Raw genomic sequence first — 16599 nt, forward strand, 5'->3', positions numbered from 1 at the left:
GGGGGAAATGAAGGCAGTTATTTCAGGGGTGCTTGCACATATAAGTTCTCCCTTGCATATAAGGTAGGTGCTGCTCAACAAACCTCTACACCACCATTCTTTTTACATTTAATTATTTGGCTTGACCCCACCTTTTCTCATCTGCATGGATCATGACAGGATGTGTCTGGAATGAGTATTTAACTCATTCCTCTCACAGAAACATGTGCATGCATGCAGGTGGTTCATATACAGTGGTACCTCAGGTTACATACGCTTCAGGTTACAGACTCCGCTAACCCAGAAATAGTGCTTCAGGTTAAGAACTTTGCTTCAGGATGAGAACCGAAATTGGGCTCCGACGCTACGGCAGCAGCTGGAGGCCCCATTAGCTAAAGTGGTGCTTCAAGTTAAGAACAGTTTCAGGTTATGTACGGACCTCTGGAACGAATTAAGTACTTAACCTGAGGTACCACTGTATCTGCATGTGTTCCTTATTTTGTTTTGTTTTTTAATAAACCAATCCCGCCACACGTGTGAAATTAAAAAAATGCAAAAGTCTCATTGACCAATGTAGAGATTAATCCATCAATCCCCCTTTTTGCTTACCACTGCAAGGTGGCAATTGAAAACCACAGGCACATTTTAAAAATATGCTTTCCATCAGAAGCCAAGAAACACCTTACTTTTGCCATTTTGAAAAACAGCCTTGTGTTTTGTCTCTTCTCATCAGGACTTCCTCAAATTCTGCTTTCTCATGCTCAAGAAAAAAGGCATCGCATGCACTTAACATTATGTTTAGGCAATGTGATGCCCCACCCCCAAGCATGAGAAAGCAGCATTTGAAGAAGTGCCTGATTTTCCATTCTATAGGACCCACATTTTCTTCTCATGAAAACCTTCCCCAACCCATGAAAACCAGTATTACAATACAGGCAGCAAAAGCCAAATTTGTGGCACATGACACTTCCTGTGTCAAAAACCACAGTCCCCGAAGTCCCAGTGGCAAAAGTGCAAAGCAACACAAACACATCCACACCGAAGGGCTCTTTGCACTGCTGTTCTATATCTTTCCTATCACTAAGAAATCAGAAGGGGAGAAATTGATGAAAGGAAGATAATTTCAAAACAATGATGCTGTTGTGATATGCATGCTCCCATATGAAGTCTGAGGAAAAGGCTATAAGAAAGGACCATCTGGAAGCAGCCCAGGTTACTATAAGGTAGCCAGGCTGGAGGTGCTCAGCCTTGAAAGACCCTGACCAAACAGATCAGAGTTTCATCACAAAAACAGGCAGTGAAAAGACCTTAGTTACCCTGACATGTTGGCAACGGAGCAGTCCAGTTCCCAGTTGCTAAGCAGTGGGTTGAATTTCTTCCAGCCAAGGTAAATCCAGCCTCGCAGGCAAACTCACAGGTAGATTGGAATGCAAACTCTCCATTTGGATGAAAGCAGGTCATCCTCCCTTGCTTGGGGGTCTCCAGACTGTGGCACTGCATGGCTGAAGATGACAACGGTGATGATGGTAATAATCATAATTTCTTATACCCTTCCCATTTGACTGGGTTGCCCCAGCCAGTCTGGGCAGCTTCCAACAAAAATACAGGGAAACAACAACAACAATGGGATACAGAAGAAGAAGAGATACAAGTGGGCAAAGGGCGGGGGGAGCCAGGAGGGATAAGGGGGGGGGGGAAGGCTGTTGCAGAGTATTATTCCTTTGACCCAACCTCTACCCCTTGCACATATTGGTGTTTATTCAGGTATGTGTAAATGTCTTGTATACTGCAAATGTGTTGGTGGCCAGGAGGCCAAGGTGTGGAACGCATCAATTGTTAAGAAAACTGTGAATTAAAAGTATTGTATTGAACTTTATTACGGCCATTGGCCCATCACACAACAGTTTCCCATACCAACATAATGTACTTAAAACTCCAATTTTAAAACCGCCAAAACTTACAAAAAACAGACAAGAACCAAAGCAAAATAAAACAAAAGACCAACATCATACATTACACTAAATTTGTAACATAAACATCGCCCTCTACTCATAAATTAGTAGAAGACATCAATGGTGATATCACCTAATTACATCCTAAAACATAGATCATAGTTTAGAGGGATTATCCGAGCCGCACAGGAGTCCGTTTCTCTTCTTTAGGGATAGAACGCTGATCAAGAATCTGGCAACCATGAGTGATCTTAAGGGGTCATCATCATTTAGTAGATATCTCAGTTTGGCTTCATTTGTATCATCGGCAATTCCCTTTAGATATTGAGCAAGAAACTTGCTCCTGGCCGATGAATGAAATGCACAATCAAAAATTATGTGATGCAACGATTCCGGTGCCCCACAATTACAATCACATAAGAGCGATATCTGTCCATTGGAGAATCTATTTCTCAGCACGTTCGATGGGAAGGTGTTGAATCTTGCCTTTACAAAAGCATATCTATGAGCCGAAGAAGTTAAGGAATTCAAATAGTTTGGGAGCCTTAAGAGGGGTAATAAACCAAGGTTTAGAGGTGAGCAGGTACCATTGCCCAAGACCATTTTCTGCTGCAAGTCCATCTCCTCTAGTTTACAGGTTACTGTTCTTTTAGCTGGAACTATATCCTGCTCTAGTAATTTGGATGGGGAGATTCCCATTGCCGTAATTTTCAGTTGTAAATTTTTTACCCATGGGCTCTGGAAATCATCTCTCCACATGCATTGTATCAAGTACAAGTTTGGGAGATTGTGCCATAGAGATAACCAGTGACAAAGTATGTGCTTCCACAGAGCGTTTTCCAGGGATACAATATTAAGTTCCATGCGTAGCGCTGTATTACTTACACAGTTGGGCAGTTTCAATATCCCTCTTAAAAACTGATTTTGAATAACCTCTAGGTGGGATAAGTTGACAAAAGTCCCCCAAATTGAGATGGCATAAGCAATTGTCGGGATCACCTTGGCCTTGAAGACTTTCAACGCCGATGGGATATGAAGGGCCCCATCGGTGAAGAAAAATCGCAAGATCGCCAAGGAGATAGCTTTGGCTCTATTTGTAACATAGGCTACATGGGCCTTCCATCTAAGGTTATGTTGTAACCAGACTCCCAAGTATTGGAATCTATAGACTTGTTCGATGACTCTCCCATCAATTCTCCAATTATGGAGTTTCCGGCTCTTTGAGAAAATTAGAATTTTAGATTTCTCATAATTGATTGTAAGGGAATTTGCATTACAATATGATCCAAAAATTTTTAAGGCCCTCATAAGACCTACTCTAGAAAAAGAAAGGATGACAGCGTCATCCGCATATAGTAACAAAGGGCAGCGATAAAGTGCTAGGCGGGGTGCATGAATCCTTTCTTGAGCCTCTATTAGGGGAGTCCTCATGTCGCTTATGAACAAATTAAACAGGAATGGAGCCAATATACAACCCTGTCGGACACCTCTGTTAATGGGAATTGAATTGGTGAGATCGCCCTCCGGGGTGAGTCTCACTCTAGCCGCTGAGTTCTCATGGAGTTTGATTATTAGCCAGAGAAGCCTTCTGTCGATGCCCCAGCGGGTGAGTTTTTCCCAGAGGATGCTCCTGGAGATACTATCGAATGCTGCCTTTAGGTCAATGAATGCCACACAGAGTTGGCCACCCTTTGGGGTGGAATATTTCCAGGCAAGATGCTGTAAAATTAGAATATGATTTATTGTTGACTGTTTTGGGCGGAATCCAGCTTGTTCGGGCCCAATTAATTTTTTCTCTTCGGCCCATTGAATAAGTCTGTTCAACAGGAAGCGGGCATATAGTTTCCCCACTATTGAGAGCAGACTGATATTTCTGTAATTCCCCGGGTCATCTGGTGAGCCCTTTTTGTGGATTGGAACGATAACAGCGTCCTTCCATACTTCCGGGATCATTCCAGAGTTGTTAACGGCATCGAAGATGGTTGCCAGGGCTTTGGCCCACCAGTCCGCGTGGTATTTTATAGCTTCTGCCGGGATCAGGTCTGGTCCAGGCGCTTTCCCTGTTTTAAGTTTAACGATCAAGTCATGGATGTCTTCCGGATCGGTGGGGGGCCAGAGGGGAAGCTGATCTTGAGATTCATCTCTTGTGTTAACAGTACAGTCAGTTGTGGCAAAGTAGTTTTTTAAGTAAGATTCCCAAACCGGGGCAGGGATAATAGTTAAAGGGTATCTTTTAGTTCTTTTATTTACCAGGAGCCAAAATTGTCTGGAGTTCCGTGATGATGAGGCTTCTATGATTGCCCGCCATTGATTCGCTTGCCATTCCTGTCTGGCTCCCTTTTGAATTTGCTTGTAGGCCGATTTTGCTTGGAAATATTCTTTTGGCAGGACCGTTGCCCCGGAGGCTTTATACTCTTTGTATATGTTACCAAGAAGTTGTCTAGCCTGTTTACAAGCACTATTGAACCACAGTGCACCTATCTTCCTTTGTGTTCGATTTATTTTATGCGTCGGGACAGAGAAAAAAGACGTTAGATCTTCCGACAGGTTCGAGAATAGTCTTAGAGTTTGATCATGATCGTAATAATCCTCGATTAAGCCTGAGTATGCTTGTTTTAGTCGTTGTTGGAAATATGCTGAGTATTTTTGGGCCTGTAGTTCAGACCATTTTATACTTTTGACTTGCAATGCTGAGTTCGTAATCAAATGTGTTGGGTGTCTATCTCCATCTGGGGTCCAGTCTATAGTCATTGTGGCGACCAACGGTAGGTGATCGCTCAGATGAATATTTTCAACTTTAAAGTGGGAAAATTTGGGGAATATGTCATGAGATACTAACATATAATCCAGGACACTGTTTGCAGAGGAGCTTATGTGTGTAAACTCACCCGGTACGTCAGGCGGGCAGTTCCCGTTTAGAATCACTAAGTTTAGACGTAGTGCCAATTGGTAAAGAAGGGTTCCTGCTTCATTTACCCTTTTGTCTTTGGAAAGTCTTTGATTATGGAGGGAGAGGTCATTAATGAATTCTGGGCTTATCCACCATTTGGCTTTGATTAAGGACTCCCAGTTTGTTGCAATGCGAGCATTGAAGTCCCCTGCTACAACATTGGGTATATTGGGGTATTTGGAGTGACAGAGAGTAAGATGTTCCTCCAAGATTCCCCATTTATTGTATAAGTCTGCAATGTTGCCTCCAGGAGGAAGATAAACATTTGTTATAGCAAGTTCAAAGTTTTTCCCCGTAATCAGGGCTGTAATTGCAAAGGTGGAAGCATTTACAAGCGTGAGTTTTGCCTGTATTTTCAAGGAAATTGCTATAACTAATCCTCCGCTAGGCCGGCCTCCTTTAGTTGATGGGCATGCCGGTAATGATGTAACATCAAAACCATTAATATCTACTCTCCCCTCTTCCCATGTTTCCTGCAAGAGAATTACTTGGTGTGAGTTTATTAATTTTACAAGGTCCGGGTCAGATTTTTTCCCCTTCCAGCCTGCTATGTTCCAGCTTAAAAGGGAGAACGGGAGAGGATTTGACTGAGGTTTGGGTAGTCACAATGGAGAAGGGGGGAACGCTGATCTTGGTGGGTTGTCAAATTTAAAGAAGTCAGTAATTTTCCTTTGCCTAATAGTAGGTGACTTCTCTCCTTTTGGCACAGGTGTGCTTCTTGAGCTATTTGTAATTATGCTCTGCTCGCCCGATCCTATAGGGGTAGTGTCCTGGTTTGGTCTAGTCTCCTCTCTGAAATCCCTTATTTTATCAGAGAGCTTATCACCTAGGGGAGCAGAGATTAGGTCAGTACAAGTTTTAACTATTATTGGATTTTCCTTCCGTGGGTATATCATCTTATTTATATGGCCCAAGGGGTCTTCTGTCCAGTCCATATCGGTAGCGGATTGAACTTCTAAATCATCAGCTGGAGATTCTCCGTCCGATAATGATGACTCCAGGTCAGGCATTGAGGAATGTGTCGAGATTTTGTTTACATTTTGCTGTTCTTTAGCAGGTATAACCATTCCAGCAGGTGCAGGAAGAGCTGGTTCCAGATTAACTAATAGGGGTGGCGAGACGATTGTCTGTATCGTTGCCTTGGAATTTATGGACCTATTTTGAGGCTGTGGGCTAAATTTGAGAAGGTCCACTGAGCCTCCAATGGCCCTGTTGGTTTGAATTTCTTTGTTTCCTATTTTGCTTTTGGCCTGAGACATCTTCTCCCTTAATTTGTCTAATTTATTTATTATTTTTTCTTTTTCTTGTGACTGTAATTCGTCAAATGAATTCATAAGGGCGCTTTCATCAATGGATATTCTGGAACCACCCAAGTTCGTTCCTGGTTGTGGACTGCAGGCAATCTCCTCCGTTCTCTGTGGGGAAAGCAACATCTCTTTGTCTGACGATTTTGTATAACTTGTTTCTGAATCTAATATCTCTTTCTCTTTTTCCACAAGTAGTGGTTTTACTATGCTGTCCGCAAAAACCCTTGTGGGTATGATTTTTATTTTTATAAATTTCCATTTTTGTCTTATTATTAATAAGGGTATTCTCAGTGAATGGAAGGCTAAAATAACTTTGTAAGAGCCATTTGATTGAGTTAGCGGAAGTAAAGCATAAAGATCAATATGAACTATGCTTATTCTCAGGATTTTACTTAGGGCAATTTTGGCTCCTTCCAAGCTTGACCAGTCCCATATCTCAGACCTTATCGTTAGGCATATCTTCTTAGGTTGCAATGTTAGATTTTGCTTACACATGAGATCGTTTAGTTTGTATTTTCCCATCCCCTTTGCCCCAGAGTTTGGTGGGGCTATCACTGGAGGTCCCCTCTGGTAGTTATTTTTGAAGGCAATTTTGGCATCCATATCCATCACTTTTTCCGTTAGCTTGGAGATTGAGCATGTCAGAAAGTCTATCTTTTTAAATATACAGTCCAGTGTTCTAATGACTAGTTGTAAATGGGAGGACTCATTTCCCAGCTGGTTTTCTTTATCCCGGATCTTTTTCCCATCCACATCGGGCCCGCCCTTGATGGGAGTGCTCATTAGATTACAAGCGTGTAAGGTGGTATTTTGGGACTTGGGAATGTTATTAGCTACATCCAAGTCACTTAGTGGGAGAAATCTATTGTATGTAGTAACTGCTGCTTGAAAATTTGACTGGTCTGTTCTTTCTTTCGCTTGTAGCTTAGGGCTAGGGAGAAGCAGTAATTCCTCTGCTTCTCTGAGGCGTTTCCTCTTGCCCATAGCTACGGTAGATATGAGCTAAATAATGTAGATAATACAGGAGAGAAGAAGGGGACTTCCTACCACAGTCAATGATTTAGCTATACAGCTGAGTATTTAACTCCAGGGATTTCTCCGCAGATCGTTGGAGAGCTATATTAAGAGTCAGATTCTGATAAAGATTTACCCCTGTTGAGGGCTCAAGTAGATCATCTCAGCTCAGCCCTCTTCACGATCAATTGTTCGAGGGAAAGGCTCTCAATTTGAATCTTTATCCAGTCCCGCATCCCTCCCCTATTCGGTCTCCGGGGAAAAGTGCAGGCAGGCTTTACTTGGAACAGAAGGTCTCACCGCTTTGTGAACTTCCAGGCTTTTGTTTGATTGATTTAAACTTCCGTCTCCTCTCTCTTCACCCCTCTCTGCCGAAAACTTCTTCTTCACCTCTCGGAGTGTAGTTACAGCAACCCAAAGCCTCGTAGCCTCGCAGCTTTCCACTCTCACCGCTTTCTTTCAGTCTCAGGTGGTCGTGAGACTGTGGAGAGACCTGGCGAGCGAGTGACGGGCGGACAGGGCAGCGTCAAGGCTGCTGCTGCTCTAGGCAAGTAAGTAAAACCAATTTGTTGAGCTCCTTTGCCGTGGGAGTCACAGGCTTTCAAGATTAATGGTATCGTCTATTGTTCCTTATCTGCAAAGCGCTGACTCATCCGGCACTTTCTCTGCTCACAGCTCAACATTCTTCTGCTCTCAAGCTCCAAGTTAAAAGTTAAAAGAAACAGTTGTGATTAAGAAAAATAAAATACTTGGTCTAAAGCAAGTTAAAACGAGATAAAATCAATTAAAACTCAGTTAAAATTTATGGAGCTCTGGAGCTGACAGCCTAGCCTGCCGCCATCTTGACCGGAAGTGCTAGCCCTAAAAGTTAGTATATTCAGGTGATGCGTTTCTCTAGGAACTATGGCTTCTGGAATAAGTCAGGAAAGATGTCATTTTATCCTTATTCCACCACCTCATACCCAAAGAAGTGGATTTCTGGAAGCTTAAGAATGGTGGTTCTTCCAGCAGCCTCACCTTGGCAAGCTGGGACTGCCGCTGTCCATTCTCCAGATGCTGTGCACTCCGTCACCTTTTCTCCAAGTAACTGGAACCCTTCAGCGCAGTGGAAGGCGCAGAGAGACTGGTACTGAAATTTCCCATGGAAATCGAAGCAGGTGCTGTTACCATAAGCAGGAGGCTGCAGCAGCTGGCACTGAACAGCTACGGAAAGCAGATGTGCAAATCAGGCGAGAGGCAACAGTTGAGAGTTGGAACTGGTTCAATGGTGCAATTGCTTCTCATGTCCTGCACACAGTTTAGCAGAGGTGAAAGCATACAGCGTCTGTGTTCAGTCTCAGGGTGGAACTACATAGCTCAGTTGGTTAGAGCACGGTGTTGATAACGCCAAGGTTGCAGGTTCAATCCCCGTCTGGGACAGCTGCATATTCCTGCATTGCAGGAATTTATTATTTCTACCCCACCCGTCTGGCTGGGTTTCCCCAGTCACTCTGGGTGGCTCCCAACAGAATATTAAAAACACGATAAAAAATCAAACACCATCAGAGTCCCTTCCAATTCTACAATTCTATGATTCTAAGATTCATGCAATAGTGCAACACTTCTGTATTAAAAGTGGATCTGGCATCAAGTCCATAGCAAGTGTGGAAGTGAAAATAAGAAAGGGTTCAACTGCTTCCAGTCAAGCACCCCACATGGACTTCATGTCCAGGAACCAGTTAGGGACTACCATCATCGGGTCTAGCCTGATTCTCGGGACATTGCCAGATGACCTGTTTATTGAGCATTCATCACGATTTGTTTGCAAGGAGGTTAGATGGTGGTGGGCCCCTCCAGCCTGGTCTTATATTGCAATGTGTTCTACAACATGTTCTTGAGACACGAGTAGCACATTAGTGGTGGAAACAAAAAAAAAATTTTTTTCCCTTCCAGTAGCACCTTAAAGACCAACTAAGTTAGTTCTTGGTATGAGCTTTCGTGTGCATGCACACTTCTTCAGATACACTTCTGCATGCACACTTCTTCAGATACACTTCAGATACACTTCTGCATGCACACGAAAGCTCATACCAAGAACTAACTTAGTTGGTCTTTAAGGTGCTACTGGAAGGTGTTTTTTTTTTTTTTGACTATGGCAGACCAACACGGCTACCCATCTGTAACATTAGTGGTGGGTTTATTCTGCTTCCATGTGTTCTGTAATGCTTTCCCGATGCTGTCACATTATTGTTGACAGGAGGGGCTATGGGACAATAAAAGTGGAGCAAAAACCAGAACATTTGTGGTACAAAAAGTTATGGGGCTTCAGCAGGAAGTTACAGGATATGCACTAATTGGAAATGAAGCAGTGCAACTGCCCCATAACGTTTGCAGATGCAAACCGTATTGAAAGATGGAATGTGTGTGACTGCATTGATAGCATCATGAGCACAAATAGTCATGAATGCACCATGAAAAAAGATGTCTGGAGGAGCCGAGTGTGTCAAGGCAAGTGTTATTGTGTATGATTGTGTATTGACAAATTCTGGACAGCAACATACTGTAAAACATAGTATCTCTCTGGGCTCACTGACTAAGTTCTTGGCCTTGGGTCCTGCCCAGTCTTCCAATCACTACACAGCAGGGTTAAGTGGACTATTCAACACGGCAACTGTAGCTGCAGCAGACCAGTAACAGCAAACTGAGACACTAAATTCCTCTAGAGGCCCACAAAAGTCTATATGGATGCCATACCGTGACAAACAGGTACAGAGGATGTCCACTGGCCAGATGCACTGCAGTGCAACGTCTTGGGGCCACGGAGCTGAAAGCCAACTTCACAACCAAAATCACAGGTGGAGTTGTAAGCGAAGTCGCCCACTGGATTTACACAGTCCATGGTTCCTCTTGTGGGTAACTCGATTTCTGGACATTGCTTAACTAAAGAAAGAAAAAGGGGTAAACTAGAATGAAATAGAAATCTCCAAAACCATGATGCAAGGGGTCTGCTTGCACTAGATTTATTTAGTATATAGAGTTTATAAACCATGAGCCTCACCTACTACATTTTGCATGATGCCAGCCTATCTCCTCACCTCCTACAGGGACCCCTCCCCCTAGCTCTTGCTAGACACAGATGGATGACTGACTTAAGCAGACCCATTCCCCATTTGACTGGGGGACCCTCTGCCAATCTCCAACAGTAACATTAAATCAGATTGTTATTCTTCCACGGATTCGTAGCCTTCACAGGTGCAGAGAGAGTCTAGAATTAGCCACAAATCAGCTAAAACAATTAGAAACAAAAACATTTATGTTCTTAGAATCGCAGAATTGGAAGGGACCCCCCCCCAAGGGTCATCTAGTCCAACCGCCTGCAATGCAGGAATCTCATCTTAAGCAGGTGGCCATCTCGGGTTAATAGGCAGGGTAAAAATACTCCCAAATAAGTAAGCAAATGTTGGCAGTTGAAAACTCACTATAGCACAACAGCTGATCCCATACCAGGCAGGACACTCCAGTTTGCCCTGCCTCTTGCCATTAGGGTAGCTCAGCCAGCCTCTGCCAAATCCCACCACATAATCCCTTTGTTTTTGAAGATATAGATGCAGTATATAGATTGATTTTTAGAATCAGATAAGTTAAGGCTCTCACTTTTTACTTGTTCTGTGCCTCAAAACAGCAGCCTGATACACAGAAAACAAGGAATCGAAACTTTCCATATCTCTATAACAGAAAACATTCCTGCTTTCAAGTCAGGCTGCTGCAAACGGTACAGGGCAGGATTAGCAAAAAGAAAAGGGGGGAAAGTTAACAACCCTAAATGCAATATGACCACCAACAGTAATTTGGAATCTCCAGGTTTGTGAAAGTGATGTACAAAATGTTTATTCCATGCATCTAAATTAGTTTTCCAGGTCAGTATCTACTTCTGGTCTTGGCATTTGATAGCCTACAGCTAGATCTCCAAATATATTCATCGTACACCCTCTAAGTACTAGAGAGTTCTGAGACAATAATATCGGAATGGGATTTAGAAGGAAACTGAACCTTGACATATTGGCTCCAAGGAACTCCATTCTCCAGATGCTTCACATCTAGTGGTCTCCACTCCACTTAGCAGAAAGCCCTCTGCACAGCTAAAGTTGCAGCTAGTCTGGTACTGGAATTTCCTGTGAGAGCAGATGAGGTCTCCATGAACAGGGATTCTTAATGGCCAGCACTGGACAGCTAAGGAACAGAGAAGAGAGGATTCAATCAGGCATGTGTGTGCTATGCATGATGGGAATTGGCTATTATTATTATTATTATTATTATTATTATTATTAATGCCACCCATTTGGTTGGGTTTCCCCAACCACTCTGGGCAACTCCCAACAGAATATTAAAAACACAATAACATATCAAACATTGAAAACTAGAAGATCAGGACTCTGGTTATGAAGGACATCGACTGAAGATGGACTACTTGCTTATTGCTCGTTTTATCTGCAAGTTCGCCGCCTTGCCCCCACAATTTAGGGGGCTAGGCGAAGTCAGTACGCCACATGTTGCTGATGTGTCATGTGCACGCCACATGGCTTGCACACATGAAACAAGCACACCCTACTGCATGCACCTGTTTATCCGTGAGCTGCCTTGAGTTTTGTCAGGGGAAAAGGAGGGGAATAACAACAACAAAAACAATTCCACTGGGAATATCTCCTGCAACTAGGCATGGTGGTGAAATGCACTACAAGCGGCCTGAGCACTGAACTGGCCTGTAATCTGCTTGTCTTTTGTGAAGTGGCCTTGCTTGCAGCGACTTTCTGAAGATTCCTCCAAGACTGCTTCTTTTATTTTAGGGGGCAGGTCGAATTTATTTTTATTTTTTTGTAAATAATTTTTATTCACTTTCCAATAAAAAAACAGATTTTTTTTAATATGATGACATTTGTTCCTGTACAGTTTAGTCAGCTACTGTCATCACCAACATTTAATCTTAACTGTCACATTTATTCACAGTTGAGGTGATTATGTTAGCCATTAACCCCCATTCACATTTATTGTTTTAATGTTAACCTTTCTCTCATTCCCCCCACCCAACTTCAGCCAAATGCATACAGAAAGCACAGTCACTGTCTTACGTTTTAATGTGGGCATAAGATATTTATTAATGTAACCCAAAGTGGGCTTCACTTGTATTTGTGAATGCTAAAAAGTGACTCTGGAGCATATATATTTGTAGCAACATTGCTGCATTACTTATTATAATAAATTATACATTTATAATAAATGGCGAGTTTTTCTACAATCCTGTTTATGCTTACTGCTTTTCAGTTTTGATCCATGCAAAAAGGAAAACTGCATTTTTGTTTGTTTGTTTTCTGGGCAAAGTGCGTGGGTATGTGGAATTATTACAACAGTGCTTGGCTCAGTGGACCTCTTGCCAGTTTCTTGGCAACTGCCACACTTGCGTTCACACCTGGCACCCACCATAATAGCACATACCTACACACTGCGGTATCTCTGCTGACCAGCTCCCAGATGGCAAGCACTGCAAAGTGGCCAGGCCATTCATTTCAAACCCTTCATCACAACTGAAGCCACAGCTGGAGTTATAACTGAAGTTCCCCAGAGGATGACTGCAGTTCATGCGCAGTGGTCTAAGTGCAGCATCCAAGTCCTTGCATTTCACAACTAAATGGAGACATTGGAATACCAGGTTATGCCAACATTACCATCAGCAAACATGTTTCTAACCTCTCTTTTGAAAGAGATTGTGGAGCTGAAACATTTGTTACCTGAACCCTTGCTCACTCACTTATAATACCAATCCTTTCAGATCTTGTGCTTCTTTGGAGCCTACATAACAACCAGAGTTAAAGTACCACTTAGCGGTAAAAATGAGTGACTAACTCAACCATCAGGAATTTATCATGGTGGCCCTATTCTGCCTTAGGTGCAGGACCAGACCAAGTTTTTCTGGGGACATGAAAAACTCAAATAAAATACTGTATATTTAAAAGACAGATATATTTCACTGGAAATATTACAAGACACATTTGCAAGTGTGAGCATGAGAAATCCTACGCATGTCAACTAAGAAGCAACCTGTATTCAGTTCAATGGTGCTTATCCTGGGAAAGTGGATAAGGAAAAGAATGGCTGCAGTGAGCTGGGGAGTTGGCTCCTGAGTATTTAGGTCAGCATTTTCACCCATCCATTTCTAAGTCTCCTCAAAGATGCACGTTGCATCTCAGTGATGCTGACAGCATGCTGTCTTTTTGGAATATCTGTACAGAGCCTAAGCAAGAAGGTTATAATTTAGGCTCTGCCCATTTCTGCTAGATGCAAGAGAGACACCTTGAGCCAAATGAGGAGGGGAGAAATGCTTTTGCTATATGCATCACTTATTAGTATATCCACTTCAAAGTTTCATGTAGAAACTTAGGATGGAAGCTACTTCCCCCCACCAGATTCTCTAGAACAGCTTTCTGGGGGGGGGGAGCTTTGTTGTTTTCAGCATATCAGACTACAGCTAAACTCAGTAGAACAGAATCAGTAGTAAGCTGGAAATCCTGAGGTCTAGAAAGCTGGATTTCTCATATGTGTGTCTGCCAGAGCAGTAGGTAGGAAAGGGTGGATGGAAGAAGAGTTAAAGCACCATCTCCCCTTCCCAAGGCTTCTCCACTCTAGATTATCCCTGCTCCCATTTGAATTCCTTGATTCCTCTGGTTTAGCTCTTAGGCTGCATACACACAATACCTTTAAAATACATTCAAAGTACATCCTTTCCCTCGAAGAATTCTATACAGTGCAGTTACACAGAATTACAACTCCAGCAACTCTTAACAAACTATGCTGCCCAGAATTATATTTTTTTGAGGGTGGGGAGTGTGCTTCAGATGTGCTTTAAAGGCATGGTGGGTAGACAGCCTTATTCACACAACTGAGGCACACTTTTCACTGAGACAGTAAACCTGCATCTTTGAGAAATACCACTTCAAACTACAGGCTAAGACTTGACTTGCATGGCTGATATATATTTTTAAAAACCCTCGCTATTATAGAAAACTGGCACATCAGGGAGGAGACTCAACTAGAATCCAATATCTAGTTCTATATATTTTGTGTGGAAGAGCCACCAGCCATGTGAGCCCCCATTCCACGAGGAGAAAACTCAGAGGTGAGTTTTCTCCTCGTGGAAATAGGCCAAACTTGCCCTTTTGATTCCCCCAAACCAGGGCCAAGAGTGGCTGAGGAGAATTTGTACATTTTGTTGCTAGACTTAAAAGCCCTGGCATGGCTTCCAACATAGATGTTTCAAAGGAAAATTATATTGAGCTGGGCAGTAATGTTATTTGTGATGCATGTCAGTCAACACAACAGGGCTAAATATTTCTCACAGAGCAATCTTTGTTATCACATTCCGGTGTGCTTCCTTTTGGGGCAGAGCTACACTACAAATGTAAACTAGTTTTAAAAATGATTTCCTCTTTCCAGAGAATTCTGGCTACTGTAGTTTCATGAAGGGCCGGGCAGGCAGAGTTGTCAGCAGCCTCAAAGTACAATTCTCAGGATTCTGGGGAGAAAGCCAAAACACTTAAGCTTCTTTTTAAAAACACACACACAATATAAGTTAGTAGCATAGAACAATAACCTTCACAGGAAGAAAGCTGACAAAACAGGAGGCTTTGCAAAAGATGCTACTGGTTTCATCGCATAAACTTCATACTATGAATGGACAGAGCCCTCTGAGTGTCATTCAAGTAAAGAAGGTAGCGCTAGTTAAACCAACAAAAGCCAAGGACTGGAAAGAAGCACCCCTTGAAGAGGAGCAGTTTCTCTTGCTCAACAAAAAGTTCTTCACGGGGAAACCTCTTAAAAGATACACAAGATAAATAAATGTAAATTTTGTATTTTGTGGTGATCAAGAGACTGAGTGGAAAATCAGATAGTCCCAGGTTCAAAATTCAGCTTAGCCATTAATTCACTAGAAGGCCCTGAAGGAAGCCCCCCCCCCCCCCCGCTCTCAAATGGGGATCACACTGGCCTTCCTTACATGGAAAGCGTACGGGAAGCACTCAGAACCATACCCGCCAACATTTTTCCAATGAAAATAGGGACATCCCATTCCACAATGATAACTTTACTATTTATACCCCACATATCTTACTGGGTTGCCCCAGCCACTCCAGGCAGCTTCCAACATATATAAAAACGTAATAAAACGTAAAACATTCAAAAAACTTCCCTATACTGGATTGCCTTCAGATGGTTCAGGGGTCAGATAACTCCATACCCTCCAACATTTTTCCAATCAAAATAGGGACATCCTAAGGAAAAGTGGGACATTCCGGGATCAAATCAGAAACTGGGATGGCTTCTCTAAATCAGGGACATCCCTGGAAAATAGGGGCACTTGGGGGGCCTGTCAGAACATTTAACTCAAGCGCTAATTATTCTTATATGTTTTGTCAGCACACAACAAGTATCCATCCCCCAGCCTTGGGTTCTGGTCCTTGGGTTGTTAGAAGACTCACCATATTCACACTCCGGCCCATAGAAGCCAGGATAACATTGGCAGGTATAATTCCCAATGGTCTCCACACACTCCCCCTGCTGACTGCAGGAGGAAGGCTGGCAGGAAGCTGCGCAGAAGAGAGAAGTGGGTTAGAGTTGCGCCATCTCTTGAAACTTAGAGCTCTACTCCCAAGGGAACACAGAACTGCAGCCTATGTCATTCTGTAGTGTTGATATGAGAAAATGGAGGCCAGTTTCTCCTATGTTTAGTCCAGTTGCAATCATTCCCTACAAACATAGGAGTCAGCTCCTAGGGGTTGAGGTCCCTTTCGGACCCCCAATAAAATATTTGATAGCCACTGCCATTCAAATGGTGTGTGCACTCTACATCTTGTGATCAATTATGTAGGGCAGGGCTTACCTATATTTTATTCAAGTAAAAATGAAAAACTAATGGTAGACTAGCTAAAGCCCAAGAAGGACTTTAATAACTGCACAGAACAGGCAAGTATGGTAAGAGCAGGTCAGCCATGTAGTGTGAACAAAGCTACGCATATTAAAATTTTCCTCCTCTGACCAGCTCTTCAAAGATACAAGCATCTTTGGCATCAAGCTGCTCTTAACAGAAGGGAGCTGTGGACCCATTCTGCAGAGTTCAGTACTCAGGGCTGATTCTGCTTCATTTTCTACTAAAGAGCTCCAAGTCTGGACAAAATCAAAGTCTACAGGCTGTTCCACACCACACTTTTAAATCATGCAACTTTCCCCAAAGAATCCTGGGAACTGTAGTTCCCCCCTCACAAAGCTACAGATCCCAGCACCCTCAACAAGCTACCGTTCCTAGGATTCCTTGAGGGGAAGCCATATGCTTTAAAACTGCATTGAATATACTTTAAATTTATGGTGTGGATAT

General features: G+C 42.9%; 1 protein-coding gene across 1 annotated transcript in view; it reads right to left on the reverse strand.

Moving 5' to 3' along the window:
• LOC310765826 (P-selectin-like) overlaps positions 1 to 16599 on the reverse strand; it is a 36707-nt gene that overhangs the window by 12253 nt on the left and 7855 nt on the right. Inside the window, exons 4-9 of the mRNA XM_083621380.1 lie at positions 15707 to 15814; positions 12672 to 12860; positions 11232 to 11411; positions 9936 to 10121; positions 8220 to 8405; positions 1296 to 1481 (exon numbers count right to left, since the gene is read on the reverse strand). Of these exons, the coding sequence (XP_083477506.1) occupies positions 1296 to 1481; positions 8220 to 8405; positions 9936 to 10121; positions 11232 to 11411; positions 12672 to 12860; positions 15707 to 15814 (1035 nt within the window). The remainder of the gene's footprint in view (positions 1 to 1295; positions 1482 to 8219; positions 8406 to 9935; positions 10122 to 11231; positions 11412 to 12671; positions 12861 to 15706; positions 15815 to 16599) is intronic.

Source organism: Podarcis filfolensis, assembly GCF_964270895.1.
Source record: "Podarcis filfolensis genome assembly, chromosome: 6".
NCBI lineage: Eukaryota > Metazoa > Chordata > Lepidosauria > Squamata > Lacertidae > Podarcis > Podarcis filfolensis.